Source organism: Perissodus microlepis, chromosome 12 (genome assembly GCF_051167445.1).
Source record: "Perissodus microlepis isolate ML-2025 ecotype Zambia chromosome 12, ASM5116744v1, whole genome shotgun sequence".
Lineage (NCBI taxonomy): Eukaryota > Metazoa > Chordata > Actinopteri > Cichliformes > Cichlidae > Perissodus > Perissodus microlepis.
The window spans coordinates 36,687,467-36,708,799 of NC_140472.1; the positions used below are offsets into that span (position 1 = coordinate 36,687,467).

The 21,333-nt window shown below is 45.9% G+C and overlaps 1 protein-coding gene and 1 long non-coding RNA gene across 2 annotated transcripts in view; one reads left to right on the top strand and one right to left on the bottom strand.

The window, feature by feature from the left end:
- Positions 1–287: 287 nt before the first annotated feature.
- Positions 288–2,006, top strand: LOC146376951 (uncharacterized). The gene is made up of 2 exons (XR_014801827.1): positions 288–1,514; positions 1,749–2,006. It is a non-coding gene; the product is annotated as an uncharacterized LOC146376951 (long non-coding RNA).
- Positions 2,007–8,144: 6,138 nt separating this feature from the next.
- The window catches only part of dok2 (docking protein 2), a 17,328-nt gene continuing 4,139 nt past the window's right edge, over positions 8,145–21,333 (bottom strand). The window contains exons 4-8 of the mRNA XM_084946932.1: positions 17,540–17,648; positions 10,746–10,915; positions 10,209–10,481; positions 10,013–10,126; positions 8,145–9,344 (exon numbers count right to left, since the gene is read on the bottom strand). Coding sequence (XP_084803058.1) covers positions 8,502–9,344; positions 10,013–10,126; positions 10,209–10,481; positions 10,746–10,915; positions 17,540–17,648 — 1,509 coding nt within the window. The 3' untranslated portion in view covers positions 8,145–8,501. The remainder of the gene's footprint in view (positions 9,345–10,012; positions 10,127–10,208; positions 10,482–10,745; positions 10,916–17,539; positions 17,649–21,333) is intronic.

The window sequence follows — 21,333 nt, forward strand, 5'->3', positions numbered from 1 at the left end:
GATTGGACCGTTGAAGGTTTAGGATGGTGCTCGTTTCCAAGCAATGACTCCAGCAGGTGTTAGGAGCGTAGTTAGTCCAGCAGGAACTTCCGCCCGCTGGAGGCTGCCCTCATGTGGACATTAGATGAACTCGGAGGTTCGGTTTATAGAACGTCTTCCTAAACTGTGAATGTGCAGTGAAGTGTGCTGACCACACGCTGAGGGCTGTGTGAGCGCTCGCAGAGCAGCAGCAGAAGAAGAACCCAGCGCTCTGCTCTTCTTCTCTGGTTCTTTCTCTTTTTAAATCGGCTTTGCATCGCTGCCGTGATAGTTACCACGGCAACACAGATGCAGCTCCACATCCTTCATGTGGTTGCCACAGAAACATGCATTTTGAACCTCTCACTACCCCCTCCCCACTCCAGTCCGCCACCTACCCACTGCATAAAACTGTAATTAACACGCAGTGATGTCATCAGGTGTGTTCACCACATGATCTCAGTCCACCTGCTGCAGCAGCCAAAATTAATTTGACAGATCATCCAATCAGAGAGCTGTATTGTTGGGCAGTAACTGCAGGGGAAGCTAAAGGTAGCTCACTCAGGTAACTCCAACCTGACCTCCTCAGAATCAGCAGCCACTCAGTTTCCTTCCCGCTGCGAGGGTCACGGCTGTGAGCATTGGAGCGAGGAGCCATGGGCGGCCTCTTTTGTACGCCCCTTGGTTTTAAGGTTTCCATCAGGCGGGGGACCCTACCGCCACGTGCCGTTTATTACCTACTCAGCAGGGGTTTATATCACCCTTCCTCAGAGGAAGGGTGATATAAACCCCTCCCCCGCTTGAACTCTGCCGCTCAGGCACTAAAACTACGATTTCACTGTGAAACGGCCCCGCACCGTCATCTGAGCAGGGACGGTCCCCAAATAACAACATGGTCCCCTCTGTGTGTAGCTCCGCCTCTTTGTGTGATGTCACTGGCAGGTCCTTGGAGTCTGATCTCAGCTGCAAACATGAAGTCAGACACGAGCGACCTCCATGTTACATTTTGCTCTCTGGTGTTCGTGAGGAGGCGTCCCTTCAGCTTCCAGGCCACCGAACACACACACACACACACACACACACACACACACACACACACACACACACACACACACTCCAGCTGAATTGCAAGGCGAACAGAGAGATGCATGCTGGGACTCCTCTATAGCCTGCTCGGTCCCCGAGGGTGTGTGTCTGTGTGTGTGTCTGTGTGTGTGTCTGTGTGTGTGTGTCTGTATTACTGACATTGTGGGGACATAAATCTGTTCAAACACTCTGTGGGGACTCGAGGTCGTCCCCACAGAGTGAATCTTTTATGATGAAGGAGAAGTTTGGAGGTTTCATGGACTGAAGCCGGAGTCACTTCTCTAACGTCTCGTTCACTATGATTGTGAGACGAATCCACAGATCAGAAGCACGATGCTGTGACGCTTTCTCACAGATGATGTCACCAACACAAGCCTGTTGTCCAGATGTGGACACACTGATGTTATTTGGTGAGTCTGGATTAAATCTTTACATCTCTGTTGTAAATCAATGTGTAAAATGTTGAATCTGATCATTCTATAAATCTGACAGCGTGTGATTAATGATTTCGACACCTTATTTTTATCATTTGTATCTTATAATCCATATTATGACACTTTTCATTTCATCTAAATTTTTTTCTTTTTTTTAAATATAATAATTTGAATATTTTATCTGATAACTTTGATTTCATAAACAATCAGCTGCACAGAGGGTCATGAACACCGCCCAGCTGCCCTCTGCCGCCCCTGGACGACATCGCCAGATCCTCCTGTCTCAGGTAAACCATCACAGGTGACCCCTCGGACCCCGCCCACCAATCGGAGCCCCGCCCTCATCACTCAGTCCTTCCAAGCACTTTGTTCTTTCTCCTGTTTGTTCTTTACTCTGTCACAGTCAGTGTGGAGCACCTATACATGTACTGTACATGTACAGTGACAATAAAGGCCTATTCTATTCTATTCTATTCTATTCTATTCTATTCACACACTCATTGAAGCCTACATAAAGGATAATAAAACAGGTGTTGTGCTGCCCCCTGCTGGATAAATTCTATATTTCTGTGTTGTACATTCTTGCAGCTGCTTCTTACATTTAGAGTGTAAATATTATTTTTCACTGTGTAAAAGTACGACTGTCTGATTTTACTCTGCTGGTTTTAGTCTTGGCAGCACGGTGGCACAGTGGTGAGCACTGTTGCCTCACAGCAAGAAGGTCCTGAGTCCAGTTCCACCATCAGGCCGGGTCTTTCTGTGTGGAGTTTGCATGTTTTCCCCGTGTTTGCGTGGGTTCTCTCTGGGTACTCTGGCTTCCTCCCTCCGTCCAAAGACATGCAGTTAGTGGGAATAGGTTAATTGTCTCGTGGAGTTTAATAAAGTCAGCCGTCTGCTCCTTGCTGTCTAAAATATAACAGGACACTGGAGTAAACTCTCGACCGTCTCACACTTCTGCTTAATCAGCTGTGTGAAAACCAAGGAGGAACCCACCCGATTAATAAAGTTTTATAATAATCTAATAACTTTAATCTCAGCCAAACCGATTTACTCACGAACAAATAAAACACTGAAAAAAGCCCAACAATAACATTTTTAGGTTGTCTAAGTCAGAGGTCTCCAACCTTTTTTGCACCACGGACCGGTTTATGCCCGACATTATTTTCACGGACCGGCCTTTAAGGTGTCGCAGATAAATACAACAAAATAAAACTAGTACCGGTACCGAAAAAAAGAAGATTTATTCATAACACACGTGACAAGACCCAGGAAAACCGAGTTAACGATAAAAACGATAACAAAATAACGCTGAAAACCGATGAAAACCCTGAAAACCATACATTTCACACCTGAGCCTCAACTCTCGCGGCCCGGTACCAAACGACTCACGCACCGGTACCGGTCCGAGGCCCGGGGGTTGGGGACCGCTGGTCTAAGTGACTTATATATCACGTTTAACCTGAGTAGCGAAAGACGGCGGTGATCTGAACATGATGTGCCGGGAGTTGTGACGTTCTCGCCCTGGTCAGCTATCGAGCTGGTGGGTAACAGACGTCTCAGAAAACGTCGGCGCACTTTTACAAATATGTGGTGTTTTGCTAAACCGAGCAGATATTTGAAGTTTACACAGCTACTTTCTCGCCTGAAAATATCTTAAGTTTATTTTGTGACCCAGAAAGATTAGTAAGAGTAATTTTAAAACGAACTAGCTGCCGCCATTGTTGGAAACTGGAGCTGGCTGGGCTGCGCTATGAATTCTGGGATATGGTAGGCCACGAAGGACACACCCGACCCATCCTTCAAATCTGGGGAAAAGGAGGACGCATTTGTCGGCCATATTCGGAGGAGTCTATGAATTGGGACAGCCTTCGTTGCGTTGCTGTGACGTAATCAGTCTACAAATGCGGCCTCAGGAGGACGCAGCACAGGAGGGCCAAGATGGCGGCCTTGTGAACGGTCTGCTACAGAACTCGTTCTGTCTTAAAACTCCTTTAAAAACAGCAAAGTGGACTCTAAGGTGCACACTTCTAGCTGTATGTGATGGCAAAAAACCTGGGCTCAAATAAGAGAGCTCTTATCACTCCTGTTTCCTCCCCGTCAAAACCTTCTGGTAAGAAAAGAGTGATGGAAACCGACACGGCAGAAAGCATTATTATGACGCTCAAGATGGCTATCGAAGAGCAAGGAGCTAACATCGAGAAGAGTGTTAGTGACCTGAAGGTTACTATTAACTTTATCTCAGGGAGTTTTGTCTTTTGGGTGAACCAGTTTGTGTCTGAGTGTGTTGCTGGGTCTGAAGTACGCTGGGATGTCGTGCTTGAAGAAAACTCTCCTGAGTTTCTCTGATACACCGCCTACATAGCCCACTCACATCCTGGGCCATCTGACCTCAGGACATCACATGATAGGGTGGGGCCAGGTTTCACAATGAGCTCACCCGATACCCTGGCTGATTGTGACCCACACCCGTTTTCACACCTTGGCTCATGTGATTAGGTGGAGGATCATCAGGGGGTCCTTTGTCCCTCTTTGGGGGGAAACTCCCACTGGGTTTAAATCTGGGACTCCCCACCATTTGACCTTAGAACTGAAGAAGCTTCTCGGATGAGAGGTGAAACGTCTTCAAGCAACTTACAGAAGTCCAGACGCTTTCTTTCCAAGCTCCTTAGACTACGATGACCTGGATGACTGAGAACCTTCACTCTTGTAGTAAATGAAATAATTGAGTCTTTAATAAGTAAATTTGCTAATCTAAAGATTATATTAGGAGACTGGAATCATTCACTCGATAACATGATAGATAGACGGCCAAGTAAAAGTTAGGATAGTAGTAATTATATGTTAAATTTTATAAATGAAAGAGACCTAATTGATATCTGGAGATTCAAAAATCCAACAATTAAGGAATTTTCATGGAAAAATAGATCAGGTTCATTACAGTCTCGTGTTGATTGTTGGTTAATTTCTGATCCTTTATCCGAATATGTTTCTACATCAAAATGTTGCCCTTGACAGATCATAAAACTATTTTTTTGGAGATATGTTTGTATGCCAGTAATCCGTCTAAGAGTGAATTCATATTGGAAATTAAATAATTCTCTTCTACTGAAGGACTCTTTGGTAAAGGAAATTAAAACAAAAATAGGTGAGTATTGGAACAAGGCATGTGTTGAAAATGCTTTTAGTAAAAATTGGGAGGTCATGAAATTTGAATTGAGCTGAAATAGTTAAAAATATCACTTTGTCGAGATCACCTGATAATTTATCTGAAGATAACAGGAACAGACATCAAATTCTACAATTAAAATGAGATAATATAAATATTTACAAGGCAAAAGGTGCCTTTGTGCGGGCGAGAAGGAAGAGGCTCGAAGAGGGAGAACAAAACTCTTGGCAGCTCGACTAAACTGTGTTCAGATGGGTCACAAGACCCTCAAGGGATTTCCAAGACTTGTGAACTTTTTATAAAACTTTATATAAATCTAATTTTCTACAGAAGCCATGGAAAAACTATCATTCCTGAGGTGATCTTAAAACAATTAGTGACAATAATAAAACTATGTGTGATGCTCCCATCACAGCACTAGACACTGAAGGTGCTATTAATAAAATGAAACTTAATAAGAGTCCAGGGAGGGACGGGTGGACTTCTGAATGTTACAAATTATTTTCAAAGGACTTCTTACGCTTTTACATAAAGTATATACTGAAAGCATTGATAATGAAAAGCTCCCTCCCTCCTCAGGGACTAATTACTTTGGTTCCTAAACCTCAAAAAGACGCCCTTTTGATAGAAGATTGGACCTATTTCACTGCTGAATAACGATTATAAAATAATTTGTTTGGCTACAAAATTAAAATGTGCACTTAATGATACCATTGATGAAACACAGTCTGGTTTAATGACTGGCAGAAACATAACTAACAGCATGAGACCACAGATAATAGTTTCATTCTTTTTTTGGATTTTTATAAAGTTTTCGACTCCATTGAACATCCATGTTCAGAGCACTTGATATTTTTGGTTTTGGAAATATGTTTAAAAAAGCCATTGAAACTTTATAAGCAGATGCAAACAGCTCAAACTCTCGTATGGTACAAGGAACAGATCTGATATCAACCGTGGGATCCGTCGAGGTTGCCCGATTGCTGCAGATCTTTACCTTCTTCCCATGCAGTTACTCTCTATTCATGTTAAAAACAGCAGTGTACTGGGTCTCTGTTGCTGGCAGAACTTTATCTATTACTCAACTAAGAGATGACACAACACTTTAAAGGATAAATATCAAGTTGATGAAGCTCTCAAAGTCGTCAATAATTCCTCAGTAGCTTCTCTTAAGCTCAACATTCCAAAATGTGAACGTCTCCCTGTTACATTCTGCACAGATCCTATTATATCAGGTGTTCCTGTTAAAAATAAGGTTAAATATCTTGGTGTTATCATTCAAAAAGAGAGATTAACTGAAAATTTCGACCCTGTCGTAACTGCAATACAACAAAGATTTCATCTTTGGCTTCAAAGTGTCACGATCCTGGGTCTTTTGAGTTTTACTTTATGTTTAAGCCCTTCAGGTTTTCTAAGTTCATTTTTATCATGCCTAGGTTGTTCTAGTTTGTCATTAGATTCCCCTTGTGTCTTCCACCCATGTTAAGTCTCCCTTGCCCTTCATGTGTTTCATGTCTGCGTCTTATGTTTCCTGTTTTATTTTGAAGAGGTCTGGTGTTCCTGTGCTCATCGTGTTTGGTTTCACTCTTCCTCTCAACAGTTAAGTTTGAGTTTTAGAGTGTCTGCACCCGGGTCCACTCCTCACACTCCACGCAGTTTGCCTTGGCACACTGTGACACAAAGACATTTATCCATCACTGGGAGATCCTTGGTAGCCAAAGCTGAAGCCTCTCCAGACTTATTTATGCAGCTGTGGCGCTTCATGTTTCCAGAGAATTATGCAGAAAAACTGATAAAATATTATTAAACTTCATTTGGAAAAAGAGAAAAAAATGTAATGAAACAGTTTGTGTTCTGGTGCCTAAATTCTTTAGATTTCACTTCCCTAAATGTGTCTTTTAAAATCAAATGGATCAAACTCTTTTTAAAAAAATCCCAGTTTAATTTGGAATTTATTACCAAACACATCTTTAACTCACTTGGAGGAGTGAATGCACTTTCTGCTAAGATGCAATTACAATATCTCTAAATCACCGATTAAACTCTCATAGTCAACTCTTCTCATCTTGGTTAATCATACACTCTCACAGCTCCCATAAATATCGCATTTGGAACAATCAGGATATCACATTTAAGAACAAATCATTATATATTCAGAAATGGGTTGATAGAAATATTTTTCTTGTGAGTCAGTTACTGAACGCTAACGGTCAATTATTTTCTTATAAGGACTTTTTGTCTGTTTATGATTTTCCTGTCAACACAAGAACATGCTGTAGTTTTGATGCGATACCAGGTGAGGTGGGAAGGTTGTTGGTGTCTGCTCCTAAAGGTAGAAACTGTATTATTCCAGAACTAAATCCTGCTAGCATATACATTGGTAACATCTGTCCTTTATTGATAAAGCTACAAATCAATGTATTAGACAAATCATTCAAAGAGATATTGTTTCCAGACCTGCAGCTGTATTTTACTGGGACAATATTTACAATGACATAGACTGAAAAACACTTGGATTCTATCAAGGAAATTTATTATCAGTAATAAAGTCAGAGAAGTTACTCTTAAGTTGATCCAGAGATGTTATCCGGTAACGACAGATCTGGTTAAATGTAAGAAAAATATTGATACTCTTTGTACTTTTTGCAGCAGTGCAGAGGAAACAATATGTCAGGTATTTTGGGAATGCACGTATACACGTGTGTTTTGGATTGATCTAAATAATTTTATAAACACCAAAATTGATCCCTCATGTAAACTGAAGTTTCAACATATTCTCTCTCACATACCAACAAAATAAATCCAAAAAAGATATATTATCAATCTTCTGATTATTTCTGCCAAATTTCACAAACATTGTACTAAATTTTCACAACAGCGTCCAAACATCTTTGTTTTTAAAGCTTTGTTCTCCAATTATCTAGAGAATCGAAATAACAGCACACATTCCAAAGCATGTAAAACACGAGCTGTGTCGAGCGTGCAGTTTCACTTGATTTATATGTTGTTTTATATCTCGAGCACCTCTTCCTTTTTTTAATCGTTTGTTTTCTCCTAAAGTATACTTTTTTGCTTTCCTGCTTGTATTTGTATACCTGACTTGGAGAAGATACTGCAAGCTGTGACATTTATTATAGCCTTTCTACAACTGGCTTTTTATGTATACTTGTTGTTCAATTGTTCACATAAAAAAAGAAAAGAGGATGCAGCACATGAATTTGGACATCCCCTTATTTTGAAAGTAATGTTTAGGCGTTACCATAGCAACCAAAGGGCATTAAGGGACAGAGAGGAGGACGTTACGCTCAATGTTGTTGGCACATTTCAGGAGGACGCTGCTAATAAAGTTACTCAATGACACAGTGAATTTACGTTTATTATTATATTTACCAAATACCACAGTTTTGTATCATTTTGTATCATTTTACTTAGTTGTGCGTTGCGTGTAAATGTGTGAAGTCAGGATGAAAGTCTGAGTCATGACATGGATGCTACAGTTTGACTTTATTGTCCTCACAGTAACACAGCTGCACGTGGTCCAACACATGAACATACGACACGTTTCCAGTAACATCATCACAGCAGCGCCCACATTCAAGGTAAAAGCAATAAAACTGAAGAAAGCGAGTAAGAACCAGCAGGTGGCGCCGACAGCGCCCGTTAGCTCTCGCTGCCACTGAGCTCAGAGTTAAACTTTACAAAGTGCCTTAAGGAGACATCGGTCACATGATCAACCAAACTCAAAGTTACAACTTATAAATAATTCTTTAAAACTAACTTCAGTGCTCGGTTCTCTTCTACGCCATTTTCACCATCACATTGTTGTACGGCGAATCCTGGCGCTGCTCTCTAAGCTCCTCCCTTAATCCAGGCTCCTCACTCTCCTCGTCCGCTTCTTCTTCTACTTCTTCTTCTGCTTCTTCGTTGCTGCTTTGTGATTTGGGAAACGCCCTCTGGGCTTGTTTGGGCACGGCGTAGTCATCGACTCGGGGGTTATACGGGTACTCGTGACCTTTGGGGTCAGCAGCTGTACCCATAATCCTCCACGCATCTCCTCTCATCTCCTCGGGGTCGTCGTACACTGAGGTGGAGGGGGTGGATTTCTGTCCTTTGGCGGCGGCGGCAGCACAGCCTTCGGGCTCGTCATAGATGTGGTCCAACGTCTTGACGGCGTCACCGTCGCTCGTGAAGACGTTCCTGATCTTCATCTCGTCAATGCTGTCGTACAGCGGGTCGGCGCCCGCATGGCCGCTGTCTGTACGGTGAGAGTTCAGGATGTTGGTCATGACGTTCTTGGCGATGGTGTCGAAGGGCAGCGAGTAGTCTGCCTCGCTGCCGGTGCAGGGCGGCGCCACGTTGGCGCTCCTCTTCTCCCTCTTGGTGCCTCTCTCGGTCGACATGGTGATCTGCGAGTACGTCTGCTCCGGCTTGGCGCTCGGCTTGGGGCTGAGGCGGGGGTTGGGGACCGAGCCAGGGGCGGGGCCGGTGTTCAGATTAGGGCTGGAGTCGGGGCTGGCGTTGGGCAGGGGGCAGCTGGAGATCATCTTGACCTGATTCTTTCGAGGGGCGGGGAGGCGAGAGTCCAGGTTCAAACTCTTCACCCCGGTCAGGGTTTTATCCACCGGAGGCTCGAGACGACACTGAGAACAGGACAGGAAGTGGGTCAGTATCACGCGTTCACTTTCATCATCATTGAATCAAACAGTGACTGAACGGCGTCGCGATTGAATGATGTCATTGGTCATCAGTTAAGGGTGTCAAATAAGAAGCTCGAGCAAACAAGTTCTGACAGACAATCAGGACAGAGCACGATGTGAACATCGAAGCATCACGTGAGCACTCCTCACAGCTGTGGCACTCACCTGGCAGAAGCACCACTGTGCCTCCACCTTCCAGCTGATGGCTCCGCCTTCAAAGGAAGGACAAGGCGTGGGGGAAAGATGGAGTATGAGGGAGGCTGTGACGAGCGTTAGGGGGACGGTCAGTGAAGGGTCACTCACGGCCCTGCAAGCCCGGCAGGTACGCTTACCTGTGCTTACACCAGCTTATCATGATATGTTTTAATAAGCTGGTGTAAGCACAGGTAAGCGTTGTTGTTGAGCCACATCCTAATTATTTCAGCTTTTCTCGTTTACAGCTGCTTAAATAAAGGATGTGAAGACGTTTGACTTTATCCGATCGTCAGCAAAGAAATCACAGTTTCGCTTCAGCTGCTTTGTTCTTCAACCATGAAATACTCGCCACTCGGATTCCTTACAAACGCTCTTCTTTCTGATTTTACTGTTTTGGCCTCTGTTCCATTTCTTACCATCTGGGGGCGCTGCTGCTGTTGCTGTGAGGCGTTGCAGCTCTCTTTGTCGATGTGATGAATCATCTGGAGGTTCGGCGGCTCGCTCACCATGCTGTACACGTCGTCCGCTGCCTGCAGAGAGAAGGCGGGACGTTTTAAGCAGGCTGAGTCGTACCCGAGCTCTGAACGTTCAGGAACTGAGGTGTGGGCTCACCTGAGCGGCCGGGGGCATCTGGCTGCGGGGCTGAGGCAGCGTCCTGCTCTGGGCCAGCGGCAGGCTGTGCGGTGGGGGGGGCAAGCTGAAGCTCTGGGTGGTGTCTGGACTCGCCTGGCCCCCCCCGGAGGTCTGTCTGTGGGGAGGGGCGACCTTCTGCAGGTTGATGGCGGCTTCCACGGCCTGGAAAAGGACGTTCCCCTGTTTGGTGTCGAACTCAAAGTTCCCTTCGCCGGAGTCGCAGCGCCGACCCGCCTCGAAGGAGAATGTGGCCTAAAGAAAGCAGAAAGCCAGAGACGCTCACACAGGCTGATGAGCAAACACGGCGTCATGACATTTTACAGCAGGACGTGTCAGACGGTTTCCTGCAGCCGAGAAGCTGCGACCGTGTCAGGAAATCAGCAAAGAACCGGAAATGAGTCCGGTCACAATCCCGTGAAACCAGCACACGTAATGCAATCTCTTTACTTCAGTCCAGAAACATCCTGCTGTGAAGTCTGCTGAGAATCCTGGTTTTATTCTGAAAGTGTGTCACACCTTGTCGCGTCCAAAGCGCCGCAGGTATCTGTACGGCCAGGTGTACACGATGTCCCCTCCCTTGTCCAGCAGGTGCAGAGCATCCATGTCAGCTCGCAGGACGCCGTCCCCCTTCAGCCTGCAGCGATCAGACGCCTCCGTCCTCCGAATGGACACCCTGAAGTCACGCACTGACGCACACACACAGTTATTATTCAGTTAGTCTGCAGAAACACAGAGATCATTGAGTATTGATTACTTATGGATTAGAGTGAAATGAGGATGAGGTATCAGACAAAGAAGGATTATTTTGATCCTGGACTAATTGGTGAGGGCGGCTCTGATCAGAGAGGATGTTGTTATCACTGAGCGACCAACATGGAGGCCCAACTCTGCAAACGTGCTGCGGCTTCTCGTGGTTTCATGTCTCGATAGAAATGATGTTGTCAGTAAACAATAAGAATAAATTGTCTTTGGCTGCATGAAACACACACGTGTTTTTAACGATGATGAGCGGATTTGTTTGTGTTTCTTGTGGCTGAGCTGCAGATTATTGAAAATGAAGAAAGAATTTTTCACAACATGAACTAAAAAGCAGATGTGAAACAAACGTAATGGAGACGAAAGAAAACCATCTTTTTATCTGAGCGACGACGCTGCCTCTGACGGCAAAACGCTCAACTTTTACGTTCAGCTGTTGACCAGCAGCTGATGCTCCCAGAGGAAACCACAGACGCTCGCAGGTCTACTTCAGCAGCAGCGCTCGTTAAACTGCTCCAGAACAAACACCTGATTCAATCAAACCGGAAAACCACGCCTGACCCGTAAAACAGCCAAAGGGCGAAGATCCAACGGTGGGTCCTCACATGGTCGAAAACCTACGCACGTCCCCACAAGGACACACGTACACACGTGTGGGTGTTCATGTGTGTTCGTGTGTGTGTGCTGCAGGTGTTGGAGGATGTGGGACAACAGTAGCAACTACAGGAGGTGTTCATTACGACCTCAGAGTTACACAAAATGCTCCAAATGTGGTAAAACTGCCGCAGCTGTGAAGTGCTATTTATATTCCTGGCTTATAAAACGTTATTTCCTGTCTCTGTTGTTGATCCAAACCGCCGCGCGTTTGAAGATCGTAACATAACTTTTATTTACTGTAGGTTGTACTGAAGCAAGGCGCCCTGATGCAGAGTGTTACTGATGAGACTAACAGGAAGTGTCACACTCGGCTGTGAAGCTAAAAATATGCTCGACAGGGGGAAATGATACTTGCAGCTGCCCTCGTGCTCTGCATTTCGAGCTCATAGATCCAGATGTGGCTCAGATACCTTGACGTATCTGACCGACTCACCCTGAGACCACCTCGTCTGTAGAGACACGAAACACATGAACACGAGCGACTCGCTCAGGACAGACGCTGGAAACCCAGAGACAGATTAAGGACTGTGACTCAGTGAGACAGTGAGACATTGTAATGACGCACCGTCGTTCACTCAGATTTGTCAGTTATTCCAACTGGGAACGTGAAGAAAAGCTGGAAGAATTCAACTGGACTGGACACGAAGCCGGGCCGGTGGAGGTGTCAGGAGGAGCTTGGGGTGGATGGATGAGCTACCAAATGTTGGAAATGTTCCCGTTTCAAACTGTGCAAAAGTGCTTTAGAGACGTTGGCTGGGATGAGGAAAAGAGTTTTGGTAGTTTCGAATCTCAGAAAGTGCTCGGGTCACATGGCCGCACACACACGTCACAACAGTCACACCAGCAGCACAGCACAGATAAAGACCAGCTGACAGACGCTGGTCAGAGCAGCTTCCAGCTCAGCGCTCCATCACGAGTCGAACGTTAACAACAAACACGTCTCTTTGTGCCTCGGAGGACGACGGGACAGTAAGGAGCCCGTTTCAGCGCGTGGAGGTTTTACCGCGTGTAAACGTCGACACAGTTCAGGCTGCTGGTTTACCTCAGCACTTCATTCACCACCAGCTAAAAAACCATTAACCTCATCGACAGCTCAGGTGGAAACCAGCTGAGAAAAAATAGAAACAGCAGGTGTAAAACCAGAACAGTGATGGCGCTGTCCTCTGATTACATTTCTATTTCTGCTCATGGGCGGAGCAACAAGCCACCGCTGAAGCAGCCGAGAACAGGCCTCGTGTTAACGATGTCTTTGTGAGAAATGTGACCTTATGAACCATCAGCACAGTAACATCAGGCCTTCAGCGTCGGTCTGAGAGACAAACATGAACCTGTCTGATTTTGCAGGTGAGCTTTTTACAGAGACGCAGCTGAAACACTTCCTCACACGGTCTCATGACTGTGCTTCATCTAAAGTGAAGTGAACAGCTTCTTCACTCCAGTCAAAGTAATAAAGTACCGGCTCTGAAATGTACTCAGAGTAAAGTAGCTTCTACCAGCTGAATTCTGAAGCCTGTGATATATGAATGTAATAATCAATAATATTAGGAGATAGGAACACAAACTTCAGCCTAAATATTCATTCTGATAAAAAATTTCTCAGGTTGAATCATTTCTGTGGAAGCTGAGCAGGACAATAAAAATGTGAGGGGGCCTTTGAGCCTGAACAGGTCACCGTGTGGAGTCGGGGGTTACAGGGGCTCCAGCAGCTCCGTGTGGGGAAAACAATCAGAGCTCCAGGAGACATTCTTAGGATCAGCTGACCTGCTGCTCTCTGTGGACGTACACACCTGGATTCATCCAGATGTGAGCAGATGTTTCCTGAGCTGTCCTAGCTGAGTCCATCCTCCACACTGACACTGCTGATGCTGGCTTTATATCAGACACTAGGAAGTTGGTACGAAGGTGGAGTTCACTCAATGAATCTCTGTGAGCTAACTGTGACCATGAACCCACAGCCACTGTGCACCAGTCACACACTGGTCTTTACTGTAAGTCACCTGTTTATCCTGGACTAACCTGTGAACCGAGACTCTACGACCTCGGTTCACAGGTTAAAGGTTAAAGTTCATGAAGGTACAGACTGAGCACGTGCGGTGGTTTGGACAGGCTGCGTGAGAAAGCCTTCTGAAACAAAGTCCTGTGGACAGACAAAGCGTGACTGTTTGTCCAGCATGGACAGCAGCTGGGACCAGCTCGTCCACAGCTGTGCTGCTTTAGGACAGAGTAACGGCGCTCCGCCCTCTCAGCTCCCGTACACACTGCTCATGGAGAAACACTCTTTATATTTACCGACTCCACGTCCTCGCCTCTGACGAAGCAACAGTCATAATAAGCAAACAGGTCATGAACTGAACCCTTTCACCAGACTGCGGCTAACACTCGCAGTCGTGCAGCACAATCAGACAAAGTAAATATTCTGAGGCTGAGTCGTTACGATGCAGCACGAACATATTTGTGTTCAGCTGCAGGTTTCTCTGACCTGCGGGTCACAGACTGTGTCTGACATCAGCTTCCTGTTTGTGGACGGATACACGTCAACGTGTCCCGAAAAGAAAAAGGGAAGACGGGGTTGATTACAAAGACAAATAGAAACCCACAAGCAAAGTTAGAAACACTAAATAAAGAGCTGTTTCAGGGTCCTGAGCTGAGACGTGCGAGGCTCGCCGCTGCCCAAACGGCAGCTACTTCCTGTTTGGAAAGAACAGAAACAGGAAGTTTGCCCTGTGAAGATAAAAGCTGAGGTCGTCCTGCAGCCGCTGGTCACTGCAGCGATGCAACACCCTGCGACACGCCTCACCGCAGCAGGAACCCGCGCACACAAGTTTCCACTACACACGGCGTGTTAACAATGAGCTGCAGAGCGACAGTGGAAACTGTCAGGGCGCCGTGCAAAGCGTTGATCACGCGACTTCCTGCAGGCCAAACCCGAGAAGACAAACAAACACTTTTAAAATTAAACCCTGAAGACTGAACTCAGGTCTGTCTCTGTGCGTCTGCTGCCTCACAAACACGACGCCTGGAATGACAAATATCCTGGCTCACACATTTCTTACCAGGCTGGGTTCTGAAAAACCTTCAGCTGACTGGTCAAACTGGCTCACTGTGGAATCCAGTAAAGGAAGCGACCTGGTCATCAGGTCAGCTGATCTGTCACGTCAGGACGAAGCATCGCCTAAAGCAACATCTGGATTTTTACTTAATATTAAGGTCTAAAGACCTGAGTCTGAACCACCAAAAGACAGAAACTCAGTTTTACTGCTCTTAGGGAGCCCCGGGATTCTGGAGGGTAACTGCTGGAAGATTGTTGTTGGACATCATCTGCACAGTGATGTCAGAGGACCAAAGATCCTAATGCAAACACACAGGATGGCTACAGAGGCGTGGGAGTGGGTAAGGACCCCCGAGAAGCTTCTGAGTGTGGAAACCATCCCTTGTGGCAGAGCACACTCAAACTACTGCTCAAGTATTTCTAATCAGGAACTGATGCTTCCTCATAATCTGTGACCAAAACAATATCGTAACGAGTCCTGAAACAAGCACCGAGGTCCTGTCAGGATCACGGCTACAGCTGACGAACAGAACATGGATTTTACTGCTCAGTGTTTCAGTGAAGGTCACGTTTAACCACGAAGAGCTTCACTCTCTGAAGCTCTGCTAAAAACTCAGACGCAGAGCCGGGCGTTCGTTTCCCCGTCAGAGACGAGGTTTCCGATTATTCCAAGAGAACGAGGATGTGAGAAGGACGCAGCTCAGCTGTGTGTGTGTGTGTGTCTGTGTGTGTGTGTGTGTGTCTGTGTGTGTCTGTGTCTGTGTGTGCGTGTGTCTGTGAGTGTCTGTCTGTGTGTGTGTGTCTGTGTGTGTGTGTCTGTGTGTGTGTGTGTGTGTGTGTCTGTGTGTGTGTGTGTCTGTGTGTGTGTGTGTCTGTGTGTGTCTGTGAGTGTCTGTCTGTGTGTGTGTGTCTGTGTGTGTGTGTCTGTGTGTGTCTGTGTGTGTGTGTGTCTGTGTGTGTGTGTGTCTGTGTGTGTGTGTCTGTGTGTGTCTGTGTGTGTGTGTGTCTGTGTGTGTGTGTGTCTGTGTGTGTGTCTGTGTCTGTGTGTGCGTGTGTCTGTGTGTGTCTGTGAGTGTCTGTCTGTGTGTGTGTGTCTGTGTGTGTGTGTCTGTGTGTGTCTGTGTGTGTGTGTGTCTGTGTGTGTGTGTGTCTGTGTGTGTGTGTGTGTCTGTGTGTGCGTGTGTCTGTGTGTGTGTGTGTGTGTGTGTCTGTGTGTGCGTGTGTCTGTGTGTGTGTGTGTGTGTGTGTCTGTGTGTGTGTGTGTGTGTGTGTCTGTGTGTGCGTGTGTCTGTGTGTGTGTGTGTGTGTGTGTCTGTGTGTGTGTGTGTCTGTGTGTGTGTGTGTGTCTGTGTGTGCGTGTGTCTGTGTGTGTGTGTGTGTGTGTGTCTGTGTGTGTGTCTGTGTGTGTGTGTGTGTGTGTGTCTGTGTGTGTGTGTGTCTGTGTGTGTGTGTGTGTAGCAGCTGAATGTGTCATTTTGGTTGCAGCTGCTAATTTTAGCTGCAGAGGGAAAAACGAGAGGAGGAAGTGAGGTTTGGTTGAAGGTGCAACAGAGGAAGTCCTGACTGAAGGTCGCACTGCAAACAAAGCGCAGCGAGAGCTCGCTGAACACCGCAATGAGCAGAAACGAAGGAGGAGGGGCTGATTTTAGAACGCTGACTGACTGCGGTGTGCTTTTTTTGTCTCTCCTGTTTTTCTTCTTTTTAAGCCCTTTAAAAAAACGACGACAGCAGATCCTGATCAAAGTGTCAGGCAGCTAAACTAATAAGAGTAGAATAAAACAACAATAGAAGCGTCTCAGAGCTCGGGCCCGTTTCAACCACAGAATAAAAGCAGAGAGACGCAGACGTCTGCTCTACACTGCAGCAAAGACTCTGAGGCTACGTTCACACTGCAGGCGAAAGCACATCAAATCCGACTTTTTTGACCCTCTGCGACCCATCTATCCGATCATGGTGTGACAGTGTGAACGGCACAAATCCGATATTTTCAAATCCAACCTGGGTCACTTTCGTATGTGGTCCTGAATCTGATACATATCTGATGTTTTAGAAAGCGACTGCTGTTTGATGGTCATGTCGCATCAAATCCGTCTTTTACATCACTGACACAAGACAGACGCCGATTATCAGCGCCGGAGAAGACATCCCGAACGCTTCCTGTCCGTCCAGTACAACTGTTGGGAAGACAACGTTGGAGAAACATGAACATTTTCTTTGTACTGTATAATCTGCAGATTCTGACAGAAATCTGCAGATATCCTTTGAAGCACCGCTCCTCTAAAACAGCAATAAGGATCATTATTGGGTTATTTACATTATTATGTAAATAACAAAATAACTTAAAGCAAAAATTGGGAAACGTAAAGTCCGAAGTCTTTATATTAAGGCCATCAGTCAAACATTGTTTGCTCTGGGTCTAAACAGAGCACGTTGTGTGTGACGTCTTCTTTTGCGCATGCGGCCGCTTTGAGCGTTCACACTAGAGCGCGTTTGCTGTCGCATTTTATTTGTAGAGTGAACAAGCAGACAAAAAAAATCGGATTTGATCAAAAAATCGGAATTGAGCATTAAGACCTGCAGAGTGAACGTAGCCTGAGACGACGTTTTGGACGAGCTGCAGACGACTGAGCTGAAGTTCAGTTCACCTTCACAAGCACCCACAGCTGTAGGACACTATGCTTAGAGAGCCCAGGAGGGCCGAGGCTGCAGGTACCATAATTTAAGATAATTTAGTGTCTTTGTTGTTTCTTCCAGAGGAGTCACACGCTACATGTGTTTCTGAAGACTGGACCCCCGACTGCCTCTGTCAGTCAGACAGGTGGACAGACGGGTGGACAGAGGGGGGTACCTGTCTCTCTGCCGCTGTACAGCGAGTTGTCTTCCATTCCTTCGTCTTCTTCCACCCTGGTTCCTCTCTGCAGGCTGCCTCGCTTCACGCCCGTATCCGTCCAGCTCATCTGCACGTTTGTCAGAAAATCAAAGTGTGAGAGCCGCAGCAAACAGACGTTATTCAAATGTCTTGATTTATACGTCCACAGGGTTCAGTGCTAGGACCAATTCTGTTTACACTATACATGCTTCCCTTAGGCAGCATCATTAGAAGACATACATTTACACTGCTATGCAGATGACACCCAGCTCTATCTGTCCATGAAGCCAGATAACACACACCAATGAGTTAAACTGCAGGAATGTCTTAAAGACATAAAGACCTGGATGGCCGCTAACTTTCTGCTTCTTAATTCAGATCAAACTGAGGTTATTGTACTCGGCCCTGAAAATCTTAGAAATATGGTCTCTAAGCAGATTCTTACTCTGGATGGCATTACCTTGGCCTCCAGTAACGCTGTGAGGAACCTTGGAGTCATTTTTGACCAGGACATGTCCTTCAACGCACATATTAAACAAATATGTAAGACTGCTTTCTTCCATTTGTGCAACATCTCTAAAGTTAGAAATATCCTGTCTCAGAGTGACGCTGAAAAACTAGTTCATGCATTTATTACTTCCAGGCTGGACGACTGTAATTCATTATTATCAGGAAGTCCTAAAAACTCCCTGAAAAGCCTTCAGCTAATCCAAAATGCTGCAGCAAGAGTCCTGACAGGGACTAGAAAGAGAGAGCAGATTTCTCCTGTTTTGGCTTCCTGTTAAATCCAGAATTCAAAATCCTGCTCCTCACATACAAGGTCTTAAATAATCAGGCCCCATCTGATCTTAATGACCTTGTAGTACCATATCACCCTATTAGAGCACTTCGCTCTTGCTCTGCAGGCCTACTTGTTGTTCCTAGAGTATTTAAAAGTAGAATGGGAGGCAGAGCCTTCAGTTTTCAGGCCCCTCTTCTGTGGAACCAGCTTCCAGTTTGGATTCAGGAGACAGACACTATCTCTACTTTTAAGATTAGGCTTCAAACTTTCCTTTTTGCTAAAGCATATAGTTAGGGCTGGACCAGGTGACCCTGAATCCTCCCTTAGTTATGCTGCAATAGACGTAGGCTGCCGGGGGATTCCCATGATGCATTGAGTTTTTCCTTTCCAGTCACCTTTCTCGCTTATCCTGTCTTCCTTCTCTCACCCCAACCAATCACAGCAGATGGCCCCGCCCCTCCCTGAGCCTGGTTCTGCCGGAGGTTTCTTCCTGTTAAAAGGGAGTTTTTCCTTCCCACTGTCGCCAAAGTGCTTGCTCATAGGGGGTCATATGATTGTTGGGTTTTTCTCTGTATGTATTATTGTACGGTCTACCTTACAATATAAAGCACCTTGAGGCGACTGCTGTTGTGATTTGGCGCTGTGTAAATAAAACTGAATTGAACAATTGCGACTTCGCCATACTGGTCCACTTGATTGTCATAGTTTGTTCCATCTTTACTATTATGTATTTTTCTACTTTAAGTTGTTGCAATCAGAACGAACAGGACAAGGGACGAGAAAGAGAAAGAGGAAGAAAAGTTGGGAAGAGACTCAACAAAAGGAGAAGGAAAGAAAACCACAGAAGAAGAGAGACGAGAGAAAAGACCACAGGTGTCCAACTCCAGGCCACGAGGGCCGGTGTCCTGCAGGTTTTATATGTGTGCTTGAGCCAACACAGCAGATTCAAATGGCTAAATGACCTCCTCAACATGTCCTGAAGTTCTCCAGAGGGGAGAACCTCAGGCCCAACAGAGCCAGAGTGGCCAGGCCCCGCCAAGCAGCCGCCAGGAGTGAGGCAGTACACACCTGAGCACCCAGCCCCAGACACCAAGAACCACCAACTCACCGACGGGTGGGAGCATCAGCCACCTGCAGGAAGTGTGGTGGGGGTAGATAGGCCCCCACACCTGGGGGGGGGGCTGAGATGTTCCCAGAGAGGTGGAGTCTAAGACCCGACCTGACACATAAACAGAGACGCACAGAGACTTGAAAACAGAGGTTTCACACCAGGCACAGCCTCAGAGTCCAGATATGTATTTTTCCAAAAGTTACTGAGTCCAGGAAGTTCTCCTTCTCAGATGCTTTTCAAGATAAAAGTCTTTTAAAGGACAGAGCTTCTTCAGAGGTGATGTTCAAAGCGAGAGCAGGTTCAAGTTTCCGGCTCAGAGTTAGTTTATTGGAAAGTGGGTCAAACGTGTTCGTCAGCAGCCGCGTGCAGAAAGCCGTCACTGCACCAGATGGATCAGCTGCACAGAGGGAGCGTTTATCTCAAAGTCATCGGCCCCTTTCTAAGTCTAAATTATTCATTCATTTATGCATCTATGAAGATGGATGGGCACATATTTCAGTGAGCTAACACAGATATTAACTCTCACTGTGTGGTCGTATCTTTGTGTTTCCTTAAACACAAACACAAAAACTAAACTTTAGTTTAACGTGATGTTTTTATCAGTGTGCTAATCAGTAACATCCAATCAAAGTCCTGGAATGCTAAGACGCCCAGCTAGCAGCTACAGCCACCTGCGTTAGAGGCCACGCCTCTCTTTTACTGCCTGCTTTTATTTTTCAATCCTGGAAGATTTTTGTTAAAGAGAACATCAAATGTGAGCATCACTGTTGCAAAAAGGAGGAAACTTTTTCATGCGCGGCTTCTTTTCGGTGCATGTTTTTATTTCCTCCTCTCAGAAGCTGCACTCTGATTGGCTGGTTGCTCGAGGACTATATTTCCTGTTACACAGAGCCTGAAAGAGGAAGTGGAGCTGTGAGTCAAGACAGTCAGCTGTCTGCCATCGCGCTGCTATTTATACCCACGGCTTCAACGTGACGGAGCAAAGCAGCAGGAGAAGAAGAAATGGCCGTCGGTCTGTAATGAGCCCTCAGCTGTGCCGCGGCGTTGTCATGGCGGCAGCATGCTGCCACACCTCCTCACCCTGACCCGGTCCTGCTCATCATTCAGACAAACATCAGCACGATCGCGGTGCTTCAGCTCACCTCCTTAGTCTTCCACTCTCCTAAAGCAGCTTTGCATGATTCACACATCAAACTAATCCTTCTGTGTCTCTTACAGGCCTTGGTGAAGCCTCCCCTCTCTGTCTGCTGATTGGCAACTTTAGGAAGCCTGCAGAGGGGCAGGGCCCAGCGCTAACATATATATACTTTTTAGTAAACACTGAGAAACAAAACAAAAAGTATAAAAGTACTCCCAAAAGTATTCTTAAAATGAAAGTAAATATTAGATTTTCATATTCAACAAATGTTTCATATTTTCATTTTCAGCAGAGACGCTCTGATGATGTGTTCAGTGTAAAACCTGTAAAACGTATGTATACAGCACTGTCATAACCACAAATGTAACTAAATAATATAAAACATGAGGAAATTCATTAAAAGCTTGTTTGTATAGAAATGTGTTCAGCTGCTTTGTAAACGAGTCAGTGGAGTGTGCACAGCGTAAAGACGACAGCCTCGGTGCCTGACGACCCACGCGGGGTTTGAACCCAGTACGAGGGACCGACAGTGACCTCTGACCTGAGGACCCGAGTGCTCGGGAGGAAGCAGGAGGCCTCAGCAGGTCAGAGATAAGCTGGGGAGCTTCACCACGCAGAGCTCGAAAAGCTCAAACTAACATTTTACATGAAACCTCAAATTTACCAACGACCGATGAGGAGAAGCCAAATCTGGAGTAACGTGTGACCTCCTGTTAGTGCCGCAGCGTCGTGTGCAGTCTGAA